Consider the following 21,684-nt stretch of genomic DNA (forward strand, 5'->3'; position numbering starts at 1 on the left):
GTTCAGCAGCTGATATACCCGAATTTGTAAAAAGAGAGTCTGACCAATCAACAAACCACGGTAGGTAGTCGGTTAAGAAGTGAAGAAGCGTTCTCAGGCATTGTTTAAATTATTTTATCATAAATTTGTGATGAGAACTGTGAGGGACTTGTGACCCAATAGTCGGTGAGGTGACGGTATACTCCAAGTAGCACTGGACTGAAAAGCAGACCTCTGAGAGTCGATTCAAATGGTTATAATCCTACCCAAGCATGGTCAGTGAAAAATCAGAGCTCAAGTGGGGACCGGACAGGTCTCTTACCTGCCATTTGGAAACTAAAAAGAAGAAACATATTGATAAAATAATTAGAGAATAGAGCCAACGTTTCAAGTCTGAATGACACTTCGTAAGAGCTCTTATGAAGGGACATCTAGACTCGAAATATTGGCTCTATTCTCTCTCCACAGATGCTATCAGACCCGCTGAGATTTTCCAGCATTTTCTGGGGGGTTTTTCAGATTCCAGCATCCACAGTATTTCACTTTTATGAGAAAATGATTCGGTCTGATTGGAATCCCCACGACCCTCTCGCATTGTTCTGACTCTACCAGCTGGGCTGTGGAATTAATTGGATAGATCTTCCAGAGAGCCAGCAGAGACATAATGGGCCAAATGATTTCTATTTATGCTGTATCATTCTCTAAAAGAGTGAATATTCAGTATCAGGGACAGAGAGAAGAACCAGTGACTGTGCGATTGAACCCAGCCAGAATCAGCACCATAAAGGGAGGAGTGAGAGGGAAACGGTGTAAAAGCTTTGAAACATTACATGGTCCTGCAGCAGAACTTTGAGAAATGGAGCACAGCAATGTACCAATTCTCAATAATTCATTAATTTACCTCAAATGCTAACAATGTTATTTTGAATTAACTGTATGAGGTTTCAATGGCGGTTATTACCCAGCATTCACTGCGGGTGTGAAAGTGCCCTATTCACTCCACAGGAGCCCAGTGCGCAGGCGCAGCGCTGTATCTGGGGCATGCGCAGTGCCACTTTGCTCGGAGCCCTGCGAGTGCTGGGGACGCTTATTTCAAGGGGTGAGAATCGGTGGGGCGGAGGGAGGAATGGAACCGGGAGCCGGGGTGGGCAGGGAGCAGAGGCTTCACAAACATCTGCTGCAGGCCGCAAGGCCTGAATTAGAGCCTTCTGGTCCCGGGTTTGCAGCTCCGGGGATTTTATCCGAGGATCAGGCCCAGTGCCGTAGCCGCCATTTTTGTTTAGCGGGGAGCAGAGCGCATGCGCGGCCAGTGGGCGGGGCTTCAGGATTTGGGTGACCAGGAGAGACAATGTTTGAGTCATTGACTGACAGGCCGGGTTCATGGATGCTGCCTTTCCCGGGGGAAGGTGCTGCAGGGGGAATGTGCGGCCATTGGAATAACAGAATAAAAACATGATCAAAATTAGGAGCAGGAGGGGGCATCTAGACCCATCGAGGCTGCTCCGCCATTCAGTAAACACATGACTTAACTCAATTTTCCTCCAGCCCCAACCTCTCTATCTCATCACTCCCTGGTCGGTAAAATGGTATATAACACACCTTTGAATATACTCAATGAGCCGGCCTCTACTGTTCAATGAGGGAGAGAGTTTCACAGCTTACTGAACTTCTGAGAGAAGCAATTTCTCCTCATCTCTGTCTTAGAAACTTATTTTTAAATTGTTCTCGCAGTTCCAGATTCCCTGTTGAGGGGTAAACCCTTTCAGCGTTGACTCTGTCAAGCACCTTCAGAATCTCATATGTTTCAGTAAGATCACATCTCATTTATTTAAAATCCAATGAGCATAGATGCACCCTGCCTAACCTTTCCTCATAAAACAGACCCCTTCATGCCCAAAATCAGCGAGTGAACATTGTCTGAATTGCTTCCAATGTAAGTATATTCCATCTTAAGTAATCTTATGCTAGAAAACAGGAGGGGAGAATGTTATGGATTTATATTCAGGACTGACAAATGACTGTTGGAGGTGACACAGTGGTTAGCACTTCTGTCTCATAGCGCCAGAGACCCGGTTCAATTCCAGCCTCGGGTGATTGTCTGTATGGAGTTTGCACATTCTCCCTCTGTCCATGTGGGTTTCCTCTGGGTGCTCTGGTTTCCTCCCACATTCCAAAGATGTGCAGGTTAGGTTGATCGATAGTGCTAAATTGTCCCTTTGTGTCCCAAGATGAGGGGGAAGGAAAGGGGAGGATTAGTGATGTACGTACATCAGGTTACAGGGATAGGGTCTGAGTAAAGGTGCTGTTAGAAACTTGGTGCAGACTCAATGGCCTAAAAGGCCTCCTTCTGCACTGCAGAAATTCTGTGATTTTGGAATCTCCTTGGTTCGAAGAAGAGGATTTTCAAGCAATCTCAAACCCCCAAAAAATGTGTATCTCTTAATTTCAAGCCACAATTAACACATGACTCTTGTAATCTCCTTTTGCAGGGAGTTAGAATATTTGAAGATTGCAATTCTTCTCTGATTCCAGTGCTTCTGACATCTTTCCAGCCGCAGGTTTCAAATTAGAAAACACTGAAATTGTTTCAGAGGTGAGTATTGTTGAACATTTACCTATAATTTTGAATTTTCCTGCTGTGCTCTGTTATCTGTACTCTGGTTCCACGTCTCTGGGGCTGGTGTGACTCCGTTACTGTGGATCTGAATCCATGTCCATCCATTGCTTTGTTTCACCTCTGCCCTCCCTGATCACCTCTCTGTCATTGTCGGTTCAGAGAAGGATCTGCAGGCTAATACCTGGGATGAAGGCGTTGTTTTGTGAGATAAGTTTGGGCCTGTACTGACTGGAGTTTAGAGGTGATCATAGTATTGACATCAGATTGTGAGGTAGTGATTAGTGTAGATGAAGAGAGGATGTTTCCAATGTTGGGGATTCTAGAATTAGTCGGCAGATTGTCAAAATAAAGGGTCCCCCATTTCTGATGGTGAGGAGGAGAAATGTCTTCCCTCAGAGGGCCGTTAGTCTTTGCAATTCTCTTCCCCAGAGAGCAGTGGAAGCTGCATCATTAAATATACTCAAAACACAGAGATTTTTGATTGAAAAGGGAGTCAAGGGTGACAGGAAGAAAAGTGGAGTTCAGATCACAATCAGATCAGCCATGATCTTGATGGGGAGACGATGGCCTTGTGGTATTATTGCTGGACTATTCATTCAGAAACTCAGCGAATGTTCTGGGGACCCGGGTTTGAATCCTGTCATAGAATCATAGAAATCCTACAGTACAGAAGGAGGCCATTCAGCCCATCGAGTCTGCACCGACAATCCCACCCCACAACAGCTGGTGGAATTTGAATTCAATTAAAAATATCTGGAATTAAGAAATTACTGATGACCATGAAACCCTTGTCAATTGTCGGAAAAACCTATCTGGTTCACAAATGTCCTTTAGGGAATGAAATCTGCCATCCTTAACTGGTCTGGCCGACATGTGACTCCAAAGCCAGAACAATGTGGTTGACTTTCAACTGCCCTCCAAGGGCAACTAGGGATGGGTAATAAATGCTGGCCAGCCAGCAACATCCATGTCCCATAAATGAATTTTAAAAATTCAATTGAACAGCTTGGTGGGCTGAAGTTCTAACTATTTCTTACGATCTGTCAGGAACATGAAATGGTGAGTGTCGATCAGCATTAATTAGCACCTTCAGGAGAATTGGGTAGTGTATATTAAAGTTTAAAGTTTATTTATTAGTCACAAGTAAGGTTTATATTAACACTGCAATGAAGTTACTGTGAAATTCCCCTAGTCGTCACACTCCCGCACCTGTTCGGGTCAATGCACCTAATCAACACGTCTTTCAGAATGTGGGAGGAAACCCACGCAGACACGGGGAGAACGTGCAAACTCCACACAGACAGTGACCCAAGCCGGAAATCGAACCCGGGTCCCTGGCACTGTGAGGCAGCAGTGCTAACCACTGTGCCACTGTGCTGCAGAATGCTAAATGGAATGAGAGAGAGAGTGTATGTGTGAGGGGCGTGGGTGGAGATTTAAAGAATGTTCCATAGAAACTACAATTGTCTGTTTTGAATTTCTATCATGTGCTGACAGTGATGATTTTATTGGAAGGAGAGGTTTGGAAAATGGAAATCTCAAAAGAGTCACTTGATTCATAAGGACGTGAAAATCATCAGCCTTTTTAACATCAGTGTGACTGGAAAAGCACTGAGATTCACACACCCGTATCAGAGTGTTCCAGTGCACTGATTGTGGAAAGACACAAGGACTCAGACACCATGGAGAAACCATGGAAATGTGGAGACTGTGGGAAGGGATTCAGAGCCCCATCTGAGGTGGAATCTCATCGACGCAGTCACACCGGGGAGAGACCGTTCATATGCTCCACTTGTGGGAAGGGATTCAATCATTCATCGAATCTGCTGAGACACCAGTGAATTCACGCTGAGGAGAGGCTAGTCACCTGCTCACAGTGTGGGAAGGGAGTCAGAGATTCATCCATCCCGTTGCGCGGGGGGGGGGGGGGGGGGGGGGGAAGGGAGGGGAAAGAGAAAGATTGAGAGAGAAAGAATCCAACCCCTTTAATCACTTGTGAACTTGCTGGTGTCTCTGCAGGTTGGATGACCGATTGAATCCCTTCCCACACACAGAGCAGGTGAACGGTCTCTCCCCGGTGTGAACTCGCTGGTGTCTCCGCCGTGTGGATGACCTCCTAAACCTCTTTGAGCAGTGAGAGCAGCTAAACGGTCTCTCGTCAGTGTGAATGGGTTGGTGGACCATCAGTTCCCGAGAGCTTTTGAAGCCACTCCCACAGTCAGAGCATTGAAAGGGTCTGTCTTGGGTGTGAGTGACCTTGTGGCTCAACAGGTTGGGCAACTGAGTGAATCCCTTCCCACACACAGAGCAGGTGAATGGCCTCTCCCCAGTGTGAACTGCCTGGTGTAATTGTAAATGGGATAACTGAGTGAATCCCTTCCCACACACACAGCAGGTGAATGTTCTCTCCCCAGTGTGACTGCGCCGATGAGTTTCCAGTGCAGATGGGAACCTGAATCTTTTCCCACAGTCCCCACATTTACACAATTTCTCCATGGTGCGGGTGTCCCTGTGACTCTCCAGGTTTGACAATCAGTTCAGTTACAACATAACATGGGTGCGGTCTCTCTGCTGCAATGTATTTTCAGGCTGTTTAACTGGTTAAAGTTCTTTCCACAGTCACTCAGGTGTGTGCATGTTTCAGTGTGTGTGTGTCTCGGTGCTTTTCCAGTCACACTGATGTTTAAAATCTCCTGAAGCAGACAGAGCAGAGAAACATTTCCATTCTAGACTCAAAGGTCAATGATATTCAGGTCCCAATGAACTGAGTGACTATGTTAGATTTTGATGTGAAGTTTGGTTTGATATTCGTCTTTAAATCTTCACCTTCTGATATCCTGCAAAAGGAATTTACAAAAGTCATCAGTGTCAGTACAGGATAGAAATTCAGAACAGACAGGTTCTAGTTTCTATGGAACATTCTTTTCTCTCTCATTCCCCAAAGTCTTCCCCTGGAGTGCAGCCTAAGACACAAAACATCAATGGTGGAGAACACCCGATATTGCGCAATTTGATTAACCATGTCAGATATGCGGGGAAGGGGGTACGCGTCCAGCTGCCTGTATCGGTTAATCATAGAAATCATAGAAACCCGACAGTGCAGAAGGAGGCCATTCGGCCCATCGAGTCTGCACCAACCACAATTCCACCCAGGCCCTACCCCCACATATTTTACCCGCTAATCCCTCTAACCTACGCATCCCAGGACTCTAAGGGGCAATTTTTTTAACCTGGCCAATCAACCTAACCCGCACATCTTTGGATAGTCTGACTATAGTCAATGACCATTCGATGTTTCTCTCCAGTTTTAACAACTACTACTTGGGCTCTCCAGGGGCTGGTACTGGCCTCAATGATCCCCTCCCCTAGGAGCCGTTGCACTTCGGAACTGATGAAAGCTCTGTCTCCAGCACTGTACCGTCTGTTCTTGGTGGCGATGGGCTTGCAATCGGGGGTGAGATTTTCAAACAGTGAGGGAGGGGCGACTTTAAGGGTCAAGAGGCTGCAGGTGGTGCGCGGTGGGCGATCTAAGAACTGCTGATTGCAAACGGAGAGCGGGGGGAAAGGCCCATTATACTCCATGGTGACGCTCTTAAGGTGACTCAGGAAATCTAGCCCCAGGAGTACGGCAGCGCAGAGTTGTGGCAGCACGAGGAGCCTGAAATTTTTGTACACTGTGCCCCCTACAGTCAGGGTCGCCACGCAGTACCCAAGGACATCCACCGAGTGGGACTTTGAAGCCATGGAGATCGTTTGCTTCACTGGCAGAACTGAAAGGGCACAGTGACTCACTGTGTTAGGGTGAATAAAGCTCTCCGTACTCCGACAGTCAAACAAACAGTTTGTAATGTGACCGTTTACCTCGATGTCCATCATGGACCTGGCGAGTTGGTGAGGCCAGGATTGGTCCAGCGTAATCGAAGCCACCGTTGGATTTTGCGAGTAGTCGCACGCGGCTGATGACGTCCAAGATGGCGGCCTACACGCGGTCGATGGCATCCAAGATGGCGGCCCGCACGGCCCACATGCGGCTGATGGCATCCAAGATGGCGGCCCGCACGGCTCACACACGGCTACTGGCGCCCAAGATGGTGGCCCCCTCGGGTCACACGTGGCGCTACTGGGCTTGGAGGTCGATTTTGCTCTGCATACCTTCACGTAATGGCCCTTCTTTCCACACCCGGAGCAGATTGCATCCTTCGCCGGGCGGCATTGTCGGGGTGCTTCCCCAGGCCACAGAAGTAGCACTTCGGGCCTCCGGAGACTGCCGCAGCGGTTGGGTCATTGGTGGGACGTGGCGTGGCATAGGCCTACGGCCCTCCCGAGTACAGAGGTGGCGGCGGCCGCAGTGTCCACGATGCGCCCCCGTGGTCAGGGGTGTAGGCCTCGAGATTACGGGAGGCCACCTCTAACGAGTCGGCAAGTGCCACAATCTTTTGTAGGTGCAGCCCATCCTGTTCCAGCAGTCGTTGTCGGATATAGTTTGACCTGATACCTGTGACATAGGCATCTCTGATTAAGTCCTCAGTGTTTTGGGCGGCTGTTACGGTCATGCAGTTGCAGGCCCTGCCAATGCTCGCAACGCACGCAGGAATTGATCACCCGATTCTCCTGGCTGTTGTCTGCAAGTAGCCAGAAGATGTCTGGCGTAGATTTCATTAGACTGTTTGTTGTACTGGCCTTTTAAAAGTTCAATCGCATCCTTGTAAGTTTCAGCGTCTCTAATCATCGAGAATACTTGATCGCTTACCCAGGCGTGGAGCACGTGTAGCTTGTCGGTGTCGGTCCGGACGACGGAGGAGGAGGTGAGGAAAGTTTTGAAACAGCGCAGCCAGTGATCGAAGCTGTTAGAGGCTCTGACAGCTTGAGGGTCCAGTTCGAGTTTGTCGGGTTTTAGTATCGGCTCCATCCCAAAACTTTTGCTAATAAAATTGATGCACCATCAATCGAGCAAAGACTAGTTTGTATGCAAGAACAAATAGGCTTTTAATAGCAAAAGACTTGGAGCACACTCATGCCGATGAACTGGTCCGTCCAGAGACTGAGGCAGGGGGGTGGGGAGCAGTCGCCTTTATACCTGGACCGGGGGGGGAGGAGTCTCAGGTAGGGCCGGCAGGGATGTGTCCAGGCATGTCACATATACAGGTAATAAGCTAACGGTGGTTTACCACAGCAAGTCAGAACAGTTAAGGCTATGGGCCAGGTGCTGGTAAATGGGATTAGGTGGGAAGTCAGGCATTTCTTGCATGTCAGTGCAGACTCGATGGGCTGAAGGGCCTTTTCTGCACTGTACGATTCTATGATGAGGCAATTCAGTTAGTTGGAGAGACTGGAGCAGCTGAAATTTCTCTCTTTAGATCAGCCAGACATCAGGGCTTGGAATGGGGCCATTCGGGCTACTGATTCAATGCTGGCTCTCTGCAGAGCAAACCCTTACCCCGTTCTATAGACAGATCCATGCTCACTGCTTCCTGTCCTGGATGAGCAGAAACTGATAGCCAAGTTCCGCACATATGAGGACAGCCTCAACCGGGATCTTGGGTTCATGTCACACTATCTGTAACCCCCACAGCTTGTCTGGACTTGCAGAATCTCACTGGCTGTCCTGTCTGGAGACAATACACATCTCTTTAACCTGTGCTTAATGCTCCCTCCATTCACATTGTTTGTACCTTTAAGACTTGATTATCTGTAAAGACTGCATTCCAATCATTGTTCTGTAAATTGAGTTTGTGTCTCTGTATGCCCTGTTTGTGAGTATTTCTCCACTCCACCTGATGATGGGGCAGCGCTCCGAAAGCGAGTGGTATTTGCTACCAAATAAACCTGTTGGACTTTAACCTGGTGTTGTGAGACTTCTTACTCCTGTCCTGGACACAGAGAGCTGGAAATCCCCATGCAGGCGGCCAGACAGATATATGTCTATCTGACTGGACTAACAATGTGTGGAATGTACAGACTGGGGGAACAATGGGTGGGGGCGGGGCTCCCGGGTCCGCGCGCCTGAACCCGGAGACGTCACCGCGGAGCAGAGTGATTGCTATTGGCTGATTCAGGCAGGGCTCCATTGTGCCGTCACAATGACTCAGAGGGGCGTTCCCAGCACACACTGTCCCATTGGCAGCAATATCACTGGTTACAGAAGCAGCACACTGCGGATTGGACACCAGCTCAGCGCGGCTGGAGGTCAAAGCCCCGCCCACCCCCACGTGGGCTCGGGTTCCGCCCCCTCATTTTCCACATGCGGCAGATTGACCAATGGCAACGCGTGGAGGACCAGATGGGCGCTGGTCCTCCAGCCAATCAGAGTCTGGGACTTGTGTGCATGGCCGCATGGAGCTACCTCCATTGTTGCCCAGCAAAGCTGCTGCTCCTCTCTCTCTGAATGAAGATTGAGCTTCAGACAGATTAATATTGTACTGTCGCTACCTTAGATATTTCCAGTCATTCATCTCTTGCCTATTAGAGTCATTCGTTTTTGGATTTCTTCTCCACAGGGATCAGTGGAGGTTGAGGGCCATTGAATATATTCCAGGGTGAGTTACACTGATTTTTGATTGATAAAGGTGTCAAGCGTTATGGGAAACAGGTAGGGAAATGGAGAGAAAGTTAAGATGAGGAGGGATTTCCTCACTCAAGTATGTGGTGACGTTTTGGAATTATGCACCCCAGAGGACTGTGGAGCCTCAGTCATCGAGAAATTTCAAGCCGGAGATTGATAAGTTTTGAGATATTGAAGACATTGAGTGATCTGGGGGAGAGCATGGGAAATGGTGCTGAGGTAGATCGGCCAATTCTCACTGAATGGTTGTGGCAATTCGGTGGGCTGAATAGCCAACTGTTGCTTCTATTTCTTTTGATTTCTATGTGCTGGAGTGGAAGCAGTGAGCATGGATCTGTCAATCAGCCTCAATCAGCACCTTCAGGAGAATTGGGAGGGTGAATATTAGATACAGCAGAGTGAGAATGGAGGGAGAGTGAGTGGGGTGGAGATTCACGGCTTTTGGGGAATGAGAGAGGAAAGAATGCTCCATAGAAACTGGAATTGTCTGTTCTGAATTTCTGTTCTGACACTGATGACTTTTGTAAACTCGTTTTACAGGATGTTGAAAGAGGAATCACAGGCAGAAATCTCAAAAGTCACATCGAGACCTAACAGAATCATATTCCTTGGGAGCTGAATATCATCGGCCTTTGAATCTAGAAGGAGAAATGGTTGTCCGGTCTGTTGATTTGAAAAGATTTCAAACATCAGTGTGACTGGAAAAGCACCAACAGCGTTCCAGTGCACTGACTAAAGAGCTTTAACCAGTTACACAGCCTGAATAAATATCACACCATTCGCAGCTGGGAGAGACTGTACTTGTGTTCTGTGTGTGGACGAGGCTTCAACTGAGGCAAGATCACCTGCACCATGGAGAAACCATGGAAATGTGGGGACTGTGGGAAGGGATACGGAGCCCCATCTAAGCTGGAAATTCATCGGCGCAGCCATACTGGGGAGAAGCCATTCATCTGCTCTCAGTGTAAGAAGGGATTTAATTATTTATCCAGCCTACGGATGCACCAGCGAGTTCACACTGGGGAGAGGCCATTCACCTGCTCTCAGTGTGGGGAGGGATTCACTCAGTTATCCAACCTGCGGACACACCAGCGAGTTCACACTGGAGAGAAACCATTCACCTGCTCTCAGTGTGGGAAGGGATTCACTCGGTCATCCCACCTGCAGACACACCAGCGAGTTCACACCGGGGAGAGGCCATTCACCTGCTCTCAGTGTGGGCAAGAACTCACTCAGTCATCCAACCTGCAGTCACACCAGCGAGTTCACACTGGAGAGAGGCCATTCACCTGCTCTCAGTGTGGGAAGGGATTCACTCAGTCGTCGCATCTGCGGACACACCAGCGAATTCACACCAGGGAGAGGCCATTCACCTGCTCTCAGTGTGGGAAGGGATTCACTCGGTCAGCCGACCTGCAGAGACACCAGCAAATTCACACCAGGGAGAGGCCGTTCACCTGCCCTCAGTGTGGGAAGGGATTCACTCAGTCAGCCGACCTGCAGAGACACCAGCGAGTTCACACTGGGGAGAAACCATTCACCTGCTCTCAGTGTGGGAAGGGATTCACTCAGTCATCCGACCTGCGGACACACCAGCGAGTTCACACTGGGGAGAGGCCGTTCACCTGCTCTCAGTGTGGGAAGGGATTCACAGTTTCATCCCGGCTGCTGAGACACCAACAAGTTCACGAGTGATTCCAGGGGTTGGATTCTGCTGTTATTGTTTCTGCTCTCAGTTGCATCCAGGACTGCGTTTTGTTCATTCTCACAGTTGGTCAATGGGGAGGGTCGGAGGGTTTCTTTCTGCTGGACTGGCCGGTCTCAGCCTCCAGTGGGCTGATGCTCTTTGAGTCAAATATCACAAGGATCTCAGAGTGACAGGGTGACAGAGTGACAGAGTGACAGGGTGACAAGGTGACAGGGTGACGGGGTGACAGGGTGACGGGGTGACGGGGTGACAGAGTGACGGGGTGACGGGGTGACGGAGTGACAGGGTGTTAAGTTCAGAAATATTTAGTCAGCAGAAGACAGAGGGTAGCAGTGAAACGATGCGTTTCTGAATGGAGGGCTGTGACTAGTGGCGTCCCTCAGGGATCAGTGCTGGGACCTTTGCTGTTTGTAATATATACAAATGATTTGGAGGAAAATGTTTGTGGACGACACAAAGGTTGTTGGATTTGCGGATAGCGATGAGGACCATCAGAGGATACAGCAGGATATACATCAGTTGGGTGGAGAGATGGCAGATGGAGTTTAATCCGGATAAATGTGAGGTAATGCATGTTGGAAGGTCTAATACAGATAGGAAATATACAGTAAATGGCAGAACCCTGCAGGGTATTGATAGGCAGAGGGACCTGGGTTTACAGGTACACAGGTTACTGAAAGTGGCAACACAGTTGGAGAAGGTAGTGAAGAAGGCATACGGCATGCTTGCCTTCATCGGCTGGGGCATTGAATGTAAAAATTGGCAAATCATGTTGCAGCTTTATAAAACCTTAATTAGGCCACACTTGGAATATAGTGCGGCATAATTATATAGTGCAGCATGAACTCTGTCCATGCCTCTCATAATCTTGTAAACTTCTATCAGGTCACCCCTCAACTCCGCTGTTCCAGTGAGAACAAACCACGTTTCTCCAACCTCTCCTCATAGCTAATGCCCTCCATACCAGGTAACATCCTGGTAAATCTTTTCTGTACCCTCTCCAAAGCCACCATATCCTTCTGGTAGTGTGGCGACCAGAATTGAACACTATATTCCAAGTGCAGCCTAACTAAGCTTCTATAAAGCTGCAACATGACTTGCCAATTTTTAAACTCAGTGCCCCGGCCGATGAAGGCAAGCATGCCGTATGCCTTCTTGACTACCTTCTCCACCTGCATTGCCACTTTCAGTGACCTGTGTACCTGTATACCCAGGTCCCTTGACCTATTTTAAGGGTTCTGCCATTTACTGTATATTTCCTTTTTGGATTAGACCTTCCAAAATGCATTATCTCACATTTGTCCGGATTAAACTCCATCTGCCACCTCTCCGCCCAAGTCTCCAACTGATCTATATCCTGCTGTATCCTCTGATGGTCCTCATCGCTATCTGGAAATCCACTAACCTTTGTGTCATCTGCAAACTTACGAATCAATCCAGTTACATTTTCCTCCAAATCATTTATATATATATTACAAACAGCAAAGGTCCCAGCACTGATCCCTGAGGGACGCCACTTGTCACAGTCCTCCATTCAGAAATGCACCCTTCCACTGCTACCCTCTGTCTTCTTTGACTGAGCCAGTTTTGTATCCACGTAGCCAGCTCACCTCTGATCCCATGCAACTTTACCTTCTGCACCAGTCTGCCATGAGGGACCTTGTCAAAGGCCTTACTGAAGTCCAAGTAGACAACATCCACTGCCCTATCCTCATCAATCATCTTCGTCACTTCCTGGAAAAACTCGATCAAGTTAGTGAGACATGACCTCCGCTTCACAAAACCATGTTGCCTCTCACTAATACGTCCACTTATTTCCAAGTGGGAATAAATGCTGTCTTGAAGAATCCTCTCCAGTAATTTCCTGACCACTGATGTATGGCTCACCAGCCTGTAATTACCCTGGATTATTCTTGCTACCCTTCTTAAACAAAGGAACAACATTGGCTACTCTCCAATCCTCTGGGACCTCCCCTGAGACTGATCGCCAAGTTCCGCACACATGAGGACGTCCTCAACCGGGATCTTGGGTTCATGTCACACTATCTGTAACCCCTACGACTTGCCTGGGCTTGCAAAATCTCACTAACTGTCCTGTCTGGAGACAACACACATCTCTTTAACCTGTGCTTAGCCCTCTCTCCACTCACAGTGTCTGTACCTTTAAGACTTGATTACCTGTAAAGACTCGCATTCCAACCATTATTTTGTAAATTGAGTTTGTGTCTTTATATGCCCTGTTTGTGAACAGAACTCCCACTTATCTGACGAAGGAGCAGCGCTCCGAAAGCTGTGGCTTTTGCTACCAAATAAACCTGTTGGACTTTCACCTGGTGTTGTGAGACTTCTTACTGTGTGTACCTCCTCTGTAGCCAGTGAGGATACAAAGATTTCTCTCAAGGCCCCAGCAATTTCCTCCTTTGCTTCTCTCAGTATTCTGGGGTATATCCCTTTAGGCCCTGGGGACTTGTCTACCTTAATGTTTCTCAAGAACCCCAATACCTCCTCCTTTTCGATCTCAAGATGACTCGAACTATCGACACACCCTTTCCCAGACTCATCATCCACCAAGTCCTTCTCTTTGGTGAATACTGACGCAAAGTACTCATTTAATACCTCGCCCATTTCCTCTGGCTCCAAACACAGATTCCCTCCCTTGTCCTTGAATGGGTCAACCCTCTCCCTGGCTACCCTCTTGCTCTTTATATATGTATAAAAATTCTTGGGATTTTCCTTAATCCTGCTGGCCAAGGCTTTTTCGTGACCCCTTTTAGCCCTCCTTACTCATTGCTTAAATTTCTTTCTACTTTCCTTGTATTCCACACTGGCTTCGTGTGTTCCCAGCTTTCTCGCTTTGACAAATGCTTCCTATTTCTCTTTGACGAGACTCACAATATCTCTCGATATCCAAGGTTCCCAAAACTTGCCATACTTATCCTTCATCCGAACAGGAATGTGCCGGTCCTGAATCCCTATCAACTTACACTCTCCTTATAACTCAAACCATCAAGTCCCGGTAACATCCTGATAAATCTTTTCTGCACTCTTTCTAGTTTAATAATATCCTTTCTATAATAAGGTGACCAGAACTGTACATAGTATTCCAAGTGTGGCCTTACCAATGTCTTGTACAACTTCAACAAGACATCCTAACTCCTGTATTCAATATTCTGACCAATGAAACCAAGCATGCTGAAAGCTTTCTTCACCACTCTGTCCACCTGTGACTCCACTTCCAAGGAGCCGTGAACCTGTGCCCCTCAATCTCTTTGTCCTGTAACTCTCCCCAATGCCCTACCATTAACTGAGTAAGTCCTGCCCTGGTTCGATCGACCAAAATGCATCACCTCGCATTTATCTAAATTAAATTCTATCTGCCATTCGTCAGCCCACTGGCCCAATTGATCGAGATCCTGTTGCAATCCTGGATAACCTTCTTCACTGTCCACTATGCCACCAATCTTGGTGTCATCTGCAAACTTACTCACCAAGCATGCTAAATTCTCATCCAAATCACCAATATAAATGACAAATAACAGGGGACCCATTACTGATCCCTGAGGCACACCACTGGTCACAGGCCTCCAGTTTGAAAAACAACCCTCTCCAACCACCCTCTGGCTTCTGTCATCAAGAAGCCAATTTTGTATCCATTTATCTACCTCACCCTTGATCCCGTGAGATTAAACCTTATGCAACAACCTACCATGCGGTACCTTGTCAAAGGCCTTGCTAAAGTCCATGTTGACAACATCAACTACACTGCCCTCATCTACCGTCTTAGTTACCCCTTCAAAAAACTCAATCAAATTTGTGAGACATAATGTTCCACTCACAAAGCTATGCTGACCGTCCCTAATCAGTCCTTGCATCTCAAAACGCCATTAGATCCTCTCAAAATACCTTCAAACAACTTACCCAGATGTGAGGCTCACTGGCCTGCAGTTCCCAGGCTTTTCTCTGCAGCCCTTTTTAAACAAAGGCACAAAATTTTCCACCCTCCAATCTTCAGGCACCTCACCTGTGATTCTATGATTCTATGATTATTGATGATTCAAATATCTCTGCTCGGGGACCCACAATTTTCTCCCTAGCCTCCCAAAGTGACCTGGGATACACTTCATCAGATCCCAGGGATTTATCTATCTTGATGCACTTTAAAATTTCCAGCACCTCCTTCTCTGTGATATGTGCACTCCTCAGGACATCACTGTTTATTTCCCCGAGTTCCCTAACATCCATGCTTTTCTCAACAGTAAATACTGATGAGAAATACTCATTCAGGATCTCACCCATCTCTTGTTTTATGTGGATGTTTGTAAATGTGTTTTATCATTGTTTTGGGCTACATTTGTTAAGGTTTATCTTTCTGGGGTTTAACCTTACCGTGAGTCTTGAATTAAAGGCATTCCTGGAAGTTTAAAAACAGAACCACAAGAACGCTTAAGGAATTTATTTTGGTTATTGTTGGTGTAAAGCACATGCGAAGATCCTCTGCTTGTGTCTGTATGATATTTGTGTGTTGAACACTTCAAGCTTTGAGGTTTTGTGTCTGTGATTTAAATCAAATGGACTTTAAAATGGAAGTGTCATTAATAAAGCTTTTTTTTCAAAAGTTATGAACTTGGACCCATATTTACTGGCCAGGGATATGTTTCCAGGACATTTTACTGAACATGTGGGAATGTTAATCCGGATAAATTCACACATGTGAGAATGAGAGTTTTAATTTGTAATAGTTATTTAAAATTTGGGACATGTGAAATGATTCTGACCAATCTTGTGTTGGATTGATCTTGGGTTAAAGTTCCTGTCAGGTCCAAAGATTTATTCCTGATGCAATTAACACAATGAAAAGGAAATTGGATACTGAAGGAAAGAGTTTAAAAGGAGAGATTATAAATAGAAATGATTCCCAGACCGTGTGGTTGTTCGATTAAAACAAAGGAAGGGCACTGATATCCATTTGAGAACTTTTAATCCACCCTTTTCAAACTAAGAAAGTCGATGTACAAAGAAAGCCCAGGGATGGTAGATAAGGGGGTCTGGAAAACATCATGATGGGGGCACCGATCTGTTCATGAGATGATCACAAAGCCCCATGATGCCCAGATACTAATTGATTGGACCTATATATAATGTATGTAATCTATAACCATTCTGATTGGATTGTGTCCAGCTGGGATGGGCTGAGTAACTGGATAAGAATTGATGATTTTCCTTGTGGGGTGGAGTTGTACATGGTCAGCCCCTGTGGCTTCTCCCCACTGTAAGAGTTTTAACAACACCAGGTTAAAGTCCAACAGGTTTATTTGGTCGCCAATGCCATTAGCTTTCAGAGCGCTGCTCCTTCGTCAGATGGAGTGGATATCTGCTCTCAAACAGGGCACAGACACAAAATCAAGTTACAGAATACTGATTAGAATGCGAATCTCTACAGCCAACCAGGTCTTAAAGATACAGACAATGTGAGTGGAGGGAGTATTAAGCACAGGTTAAAGAGATGTGTATTGTCTCCAGATAGGCATACTTCTCCCCACTGGCATAACTCAATAAACTGTTTGTCAATTGAATCAGGCTTGAGTGTTGAATGATTCTTCTGAGTTCATTCCCTAAAACACACTGGGTACATTACCGCTGGAGACCAGGTATTGCCAAAATCTTCAGACAATACAAAGACTCATGAAAGCCAGTGCCCCAGTTTAAAGACATATCTTTTGTTTGACCAACGATTGAAGGGAGAAATTATTGGACAGTGTTAATCCTGCTCTGGAAGAGAAGCATCCTGATCTAATAACTCTGACAATCATTAGGATAGATCAATAATACATTCTTCATATCAATTCTCCTGCCTTTCATCAGGTGTAAACCAATCATTTTCAATACAAATCAATCATTAATTACACGTCATATACTTTAACCAATTGCATTTTACCCTCTGACCTAATGGGCTTTCATTGGTCCGTAGAATCCGGACACTTCCTCCCCCTATTGCTGACTCTGCTTCCCCTTGTTGCTGAGCAACCCCAGAAGCTTAGCTACAAAGGTCAAAGTTAATGTTCCAATCGGCTCTTATTCCGTCACTGGCCAAACCAGACAAATGCACGTTCTCACGTCTGAGAAGACACTGTCTTGTCTGGCCAGTGTGAATCAATCATATTCATGAAGCTGCCTTGAGAAACTTTGTTAAAAACTTTCTTGAAAAGGTTGGCGCATTCTGTGGCTTCATTGTTCCGAAGAATGTAGCCTGTCTGTAAGTGTCCCTGTACCATCATGCCTTGCAGCAGCCTGCCTTTGGCTAAAGTTTACAATTGCTTTTAAAAATACAGCTAACATACATTTTAAAATCAGAAAATTCATGTTTAAATCAGAATTACTTGTTTAAATCTCTTACTGTGTTCACATGTGTGTAGACTGTTCCTCGTTAGCTTCTCAGTCTGATTTAGTCATTTAACTCAATGCTGGTAGTTCTGTTAGTGTCTGAAATGCCTCATGGTTTAAAATTTCTCAAATCTATTAGGAATTTTCTCCAACAGTTTGTCATTGTGGAGCTCGGAGTACAGCACTTGTTTCAGGAGTCTTGTGTGGGGCTTGTGTACAATGTGGCCCGCCCATCGCAGCTGGTCGAGTGTGACCAGTGCCTCGATACTGGGGATATTGGCCTGGGAGAGGACACTCACGGTGGTAAGCCTATCCTGCCAGTGGATTTGCAGGATTTTGTGGAGGCAACGTTGGTGACATCTCTCCAGGGATTTGAGGTGTGTGCTGTACATTGTCCATGTTTCTGATGGATACAGGAGGGCAGGGACCACGGCTCCTCTGTAGACCATGAGCTTGGTGCTGGATTTGAGGTCTCGGGCTTTGAACTCTGTTCCTGCACTGGCCCATTGGAGTTGATGCTGGATTTCATTGTCAATGCCTGCCCGTGCTGACAGGGGGCTCCCGAGGTGTGAGGAATGATCCACGTTATCCAGGGGCTCACTGTGGATCTTGATGGTCGGGAGGGGGAGCAGGAGTGGGATGGGAGAGAACCTTTGTTTCCCGGATGTTTAATCTGAGTCCCATTCTCTCATATGTCTCAGTGAATGTGTCAACAATAGTTTGTAGATAAGCTTAAGCTTATTTATTGGTGTCACAAGTGGGCTTACATTAACGCTGCAATGAAGTTACTGTGAAAATGCCCTAGATCAACCTCTGAGTGTGCGCACAGACACACTCAGGTTGTGAATGAAGCCCAATCCATCACGCAAACCAGCCTCCTATCCATTGACACTGTCGACACTTCCCACTGCCTTGGAAAAGCAGCCAGCATTATGAAGGACTTCTCACATCCTGGACATAATCTCTTCCATCTTCTTCCTTTGGGAAAAAGATGCAAAAGTCTGAGGTCACGTACCAACCGACTCAAGAACAGCTTCGTCCCTGCGGCCATCAGATTTTTGAACAGACCTACCTCGCATTAAGTTGATCTTTCTCTACACCCTAGCTATGACTGTAACATTCTGCACTCTCTCATTTCCTTCCCTATGTATGCTATGCTCTGTCTGTATAGCGCGCATGAAACAATACTTTTCACTGTATACCAATACATGTGACAATTATAAATTAAATCAAGTAGGTATTTTTTTTATTCATTTGCGGGGCATGGGTGTCGCTGACTGGCCAGCATTTATTGTTCATCCCTAGTTGCCTGAGGATATTTGAGAGTTAACCACATTGCAGTGGCTCTGGAGTCACATGTAGGCCAGACCAGGTAAGGATGGCACATTTCCTTCCCGAAAGGACATTAGTGAACTGGATGGGATTGTCCAACAATTGACAATGGTTTCATGGTCACCAGTAGATTCTTAATTCCAGATTCTTTTTATTGAATTCAAATTCCACCATCGGCCGTGGCCAGATTCGAATCGAGGTCCCCAGCACATTAGCTGATTTCTGGATTAATAGTCCAGCGATAATACCACCAAGCCATCACCTCCCCCCACCCCTAGGGTCGGCGTCCTGCAGCCCCATGACTGAGGTTGGGCTGGTCTTGGTTCTGGCCTGGAGGGGTCGGACATTGTTAGTTTCCCACTGGTCCAGTAGGCCAGCTGGACTCCAGCGGGGAGCTTCATGGCGCTGGGGTGGAGTGTTGCTGCAGGAAAGGTGGGGATGAATGTTGGTGCGATGACGCAGCCCTGCTTGACCCCAGTTTGCACTCGTACTGGTCGCCTCACCATAGGAAGGATGTGATTGCACTGGAGGGGGTGCAGAGGAGATTCACCAGGATGTTGCCTGGGATGGAGCAGTCGAGCTATAAAGAGAGATTAGATAGACTTGGATTGTCTTCTTGAGAGCAGAGAAGGCTGAGGGGGGATATGATTGAGGTGTATAAGATTGTGAGGGGTATGGACAGGGTGGATAGGAAGCAGCTGTTCCCCTTAGTTGAAGGGTCAATAACGAGGGGGCATCATTTTAAGGTGAGGGGCAGGAGGTTTTGGGGGATTTGAGGAAAAATGTTTTCACCCAGAGGGTGGTGGGAGTCTGGAATTCACTGTCTGGGAGGGTAGTGGAGGCGGGAAACCTCACAACCTTTAAAAAGCACATGGATGAGCACTTGAATGTTTTGACAGTTCAAACTCCATCGGCCAAGTGCTGGAAAATGGATTAGTGCAAATTTAGTATAGTTTTGTCTGCAGACTCGATGGGCTGAAAGGCCTCTTCTGTACGGTATGACTCTGACTTGTGAACTCGCTGGTGTTTCTGCAGTCGGGATGACTGAGTGAATCCCTTCCCACACACCGTGCAGGTGAACGGCCTCTCCCCAGTGTGAACTCGCTGGTGTGTCCGCAGGCCTGATGGCACACTGAATCCTTTCCCACACACAGAGCAGGAGAACGGCCTCTCCCCAGTGTGAACTTGCTGGTGTCGCCACAGGCTTGATGATACACTGAATCCTTTCCCACACACAGAGCAGATGAATGGTCTCTCCCCAGTGTGAACTCGCTGGTGGTTCTGCAAATGAAATAATTGAGTGAATCCCTTCCCACACACAGAGCAGATGAATGGTCTCTCCCCAGTGTGAACTCGCTGGTGTCTCCGCAGGGTGGATAACTGAGTGAATCCTTTCCCACACTCAGAGCAAGTAAACGATTTCTCCCCAGTGTGAATTCGCTGGTGTCTCTGTAAATCAATTATCTGAGTGAATCCCTTCCCACACACAGAGCAGGTGAACGGCCTCTCCCCAGTGTGACTGCATCGATGAATCTCCAGCTGAGATGGGAAACTGAATCTTTTCCCACAGTCCCCACATTTCCACGGTTTCTCCATGGTGCGGGTGTCCTTGTGACTCTCTAGGTTAAACAATCAGTTAAATCTCACACAGAACACGGGTACAGTCTCTCCCCGCTGTGAATGCTGCGATGTATTTTCATGCTGTGGACCTGGTTAAAGCTCTTTCCACACTCAGTGCACTGGAACACTCTCACTCGGGTGTATCTGTGTCTTGGTGCTTTTTCAGTCACATTTATGTTAAAAACATTCTGAAGCAGAACAGAAAAATATTTCTCCTTCTAGATTCAAAGGCCGATGATATTCTGATCCTGATCAATCAAATGACTGTCAGATTTTGATGTGACGTTTGGTTTTGAGATTTCTGTCTGTAAATCCTCACCTTCTGTTATCCTGCAAAAGCAGATTACAAAAGTCATCACTGTCAGTACAGGATAGAAATTCAGAACAGACATTCCTTTTTTTAAGTTTATTCATGAGTCACAAGTAAGGCTTACATTAACACTACAATGAAGTCACTGTGAAATTCCGCTAGTTGCAGCAGTCGGGCGCCTGTTGGGATCAATGCATCGAACCAGCACGTCTTTCAGAAGTGTTTCAGAATTCTAGTTTCTATGGAACATTCTTTCCTCTCTCATTCCCCTAGAGCTGTAAATCTCCATCCCACACACTCTCCCTCCATTCTCACTCTGCTGTATCTAATATTCACCCTCCCAATTCTCCTGAAGGTGCTGATTGAGGCTGATTGGCAGATCCATGCTCACTGCTTCCTGTCCTGGACACAGAGAGCTGGAAATCTCCATGCAGGCGGCCAGACAGATATATGTCTATCTGACTGGACTAACAATGTGTGGAATGTACAGACTGGATTCACTCACTTTCCCTTCAGTGGCTAAGGGCGGACACAGCACCAGGACCCAATGAACTGCACGCGAGGCTTTCTATGGATGTTGCTGAAGAGATAGTGGACACTTTAGTTGGAATTTTTCATAACTCGCTAAATTCCAGGAGGGTATCAGAAGATTGGAAAACAGCCAATGTGACTCCCGAGTTCAAAAAGGGAGAAAGGCAGAAGACAGGGAACTATAGGCCAGTTTGTTTAACATCTATTATTGGCAAGACGCTGGAGTCAAAGAGGAAATAGCGAATCATTCAGGAAAGCTGAATATAATCAAACCTCGTCAACATGGTTTTATGAAAGATACATCATGATTGATAAATTTGCTTGAATTCTTTGAGGATGTAAGAGGAAGAATAGATTGAACATAATCTGCAGATGTAGTTTATTTAGATAAAGCAGCACAGCGCCAGGAACCCGGGTTCAATTCCGGCCTTGTGTAACAGTCTGTGTGGAGTCTGCATGTTCTCCCCATGTCTGTGTGCATTTCCTCCGGGTGCTCCAGTTTCTTCCCACAGTCCAAAGATGTGCGGGTTAGGTTGACTGGCCATGCTAAATTGGCTCTTTGTGTCCTAATAGATGTAGATTAGGGGGATTAGTGTGGTAAAAATGTGGAGTTATGGGGTTAGGGTTTGGGAAAGATGCTCTGT

The 21,684-nt window shown here is 46.7% G+C and overlaps 2 protein-coding genes across 2 annotated transcripts in view; one reads left to right on the plus strand and one right to left on the minus strand.

Annotated features, from left to right (window-relative positions):
* The window catches only part of LOC144480999 (uncharacterized), a 262,003-nt gene that overhangs the window by 190,179 nt on the left and 50,140 nt on the right, over positions 1-21,684 (minus strand). The window lies entirely within an intron of this gene.
* The window catches only part of LOC144481061 (uncharacterized), a 54,664-nt gene that overhangs the window by 8,328 nt on the left and 24,652 nt on the right, over positions 1-21,684 (plus strand). Inside the window, exons 2-3 of the mRNA XM_078200712.1 lie at positions 7,396-7,401; positions 10,185-10,841. Coding sequence (XP_078056838.1) covers positions 7,396-7,401; positions 10,185-10,841 — 663 coding nt within the window. The remainder of the gene's footprint in view (positions 1-7,395; positions 7,402-10,184; positions 10,842-21,684) is intronic.

Source organism: Mustelus asterias, chromosome 30 (assembly GCF_964213995.1).
Source record: "Mustelus asterias chromosome 30, sMusAst1.hap1.1, whole genome shotgun sequence".
NCBI lineage: Eukaryota > Metazoa > Chordata > Chondrichthyes > Carcharhiniformes > Triakidae > Mustelus > Mustelus asterias.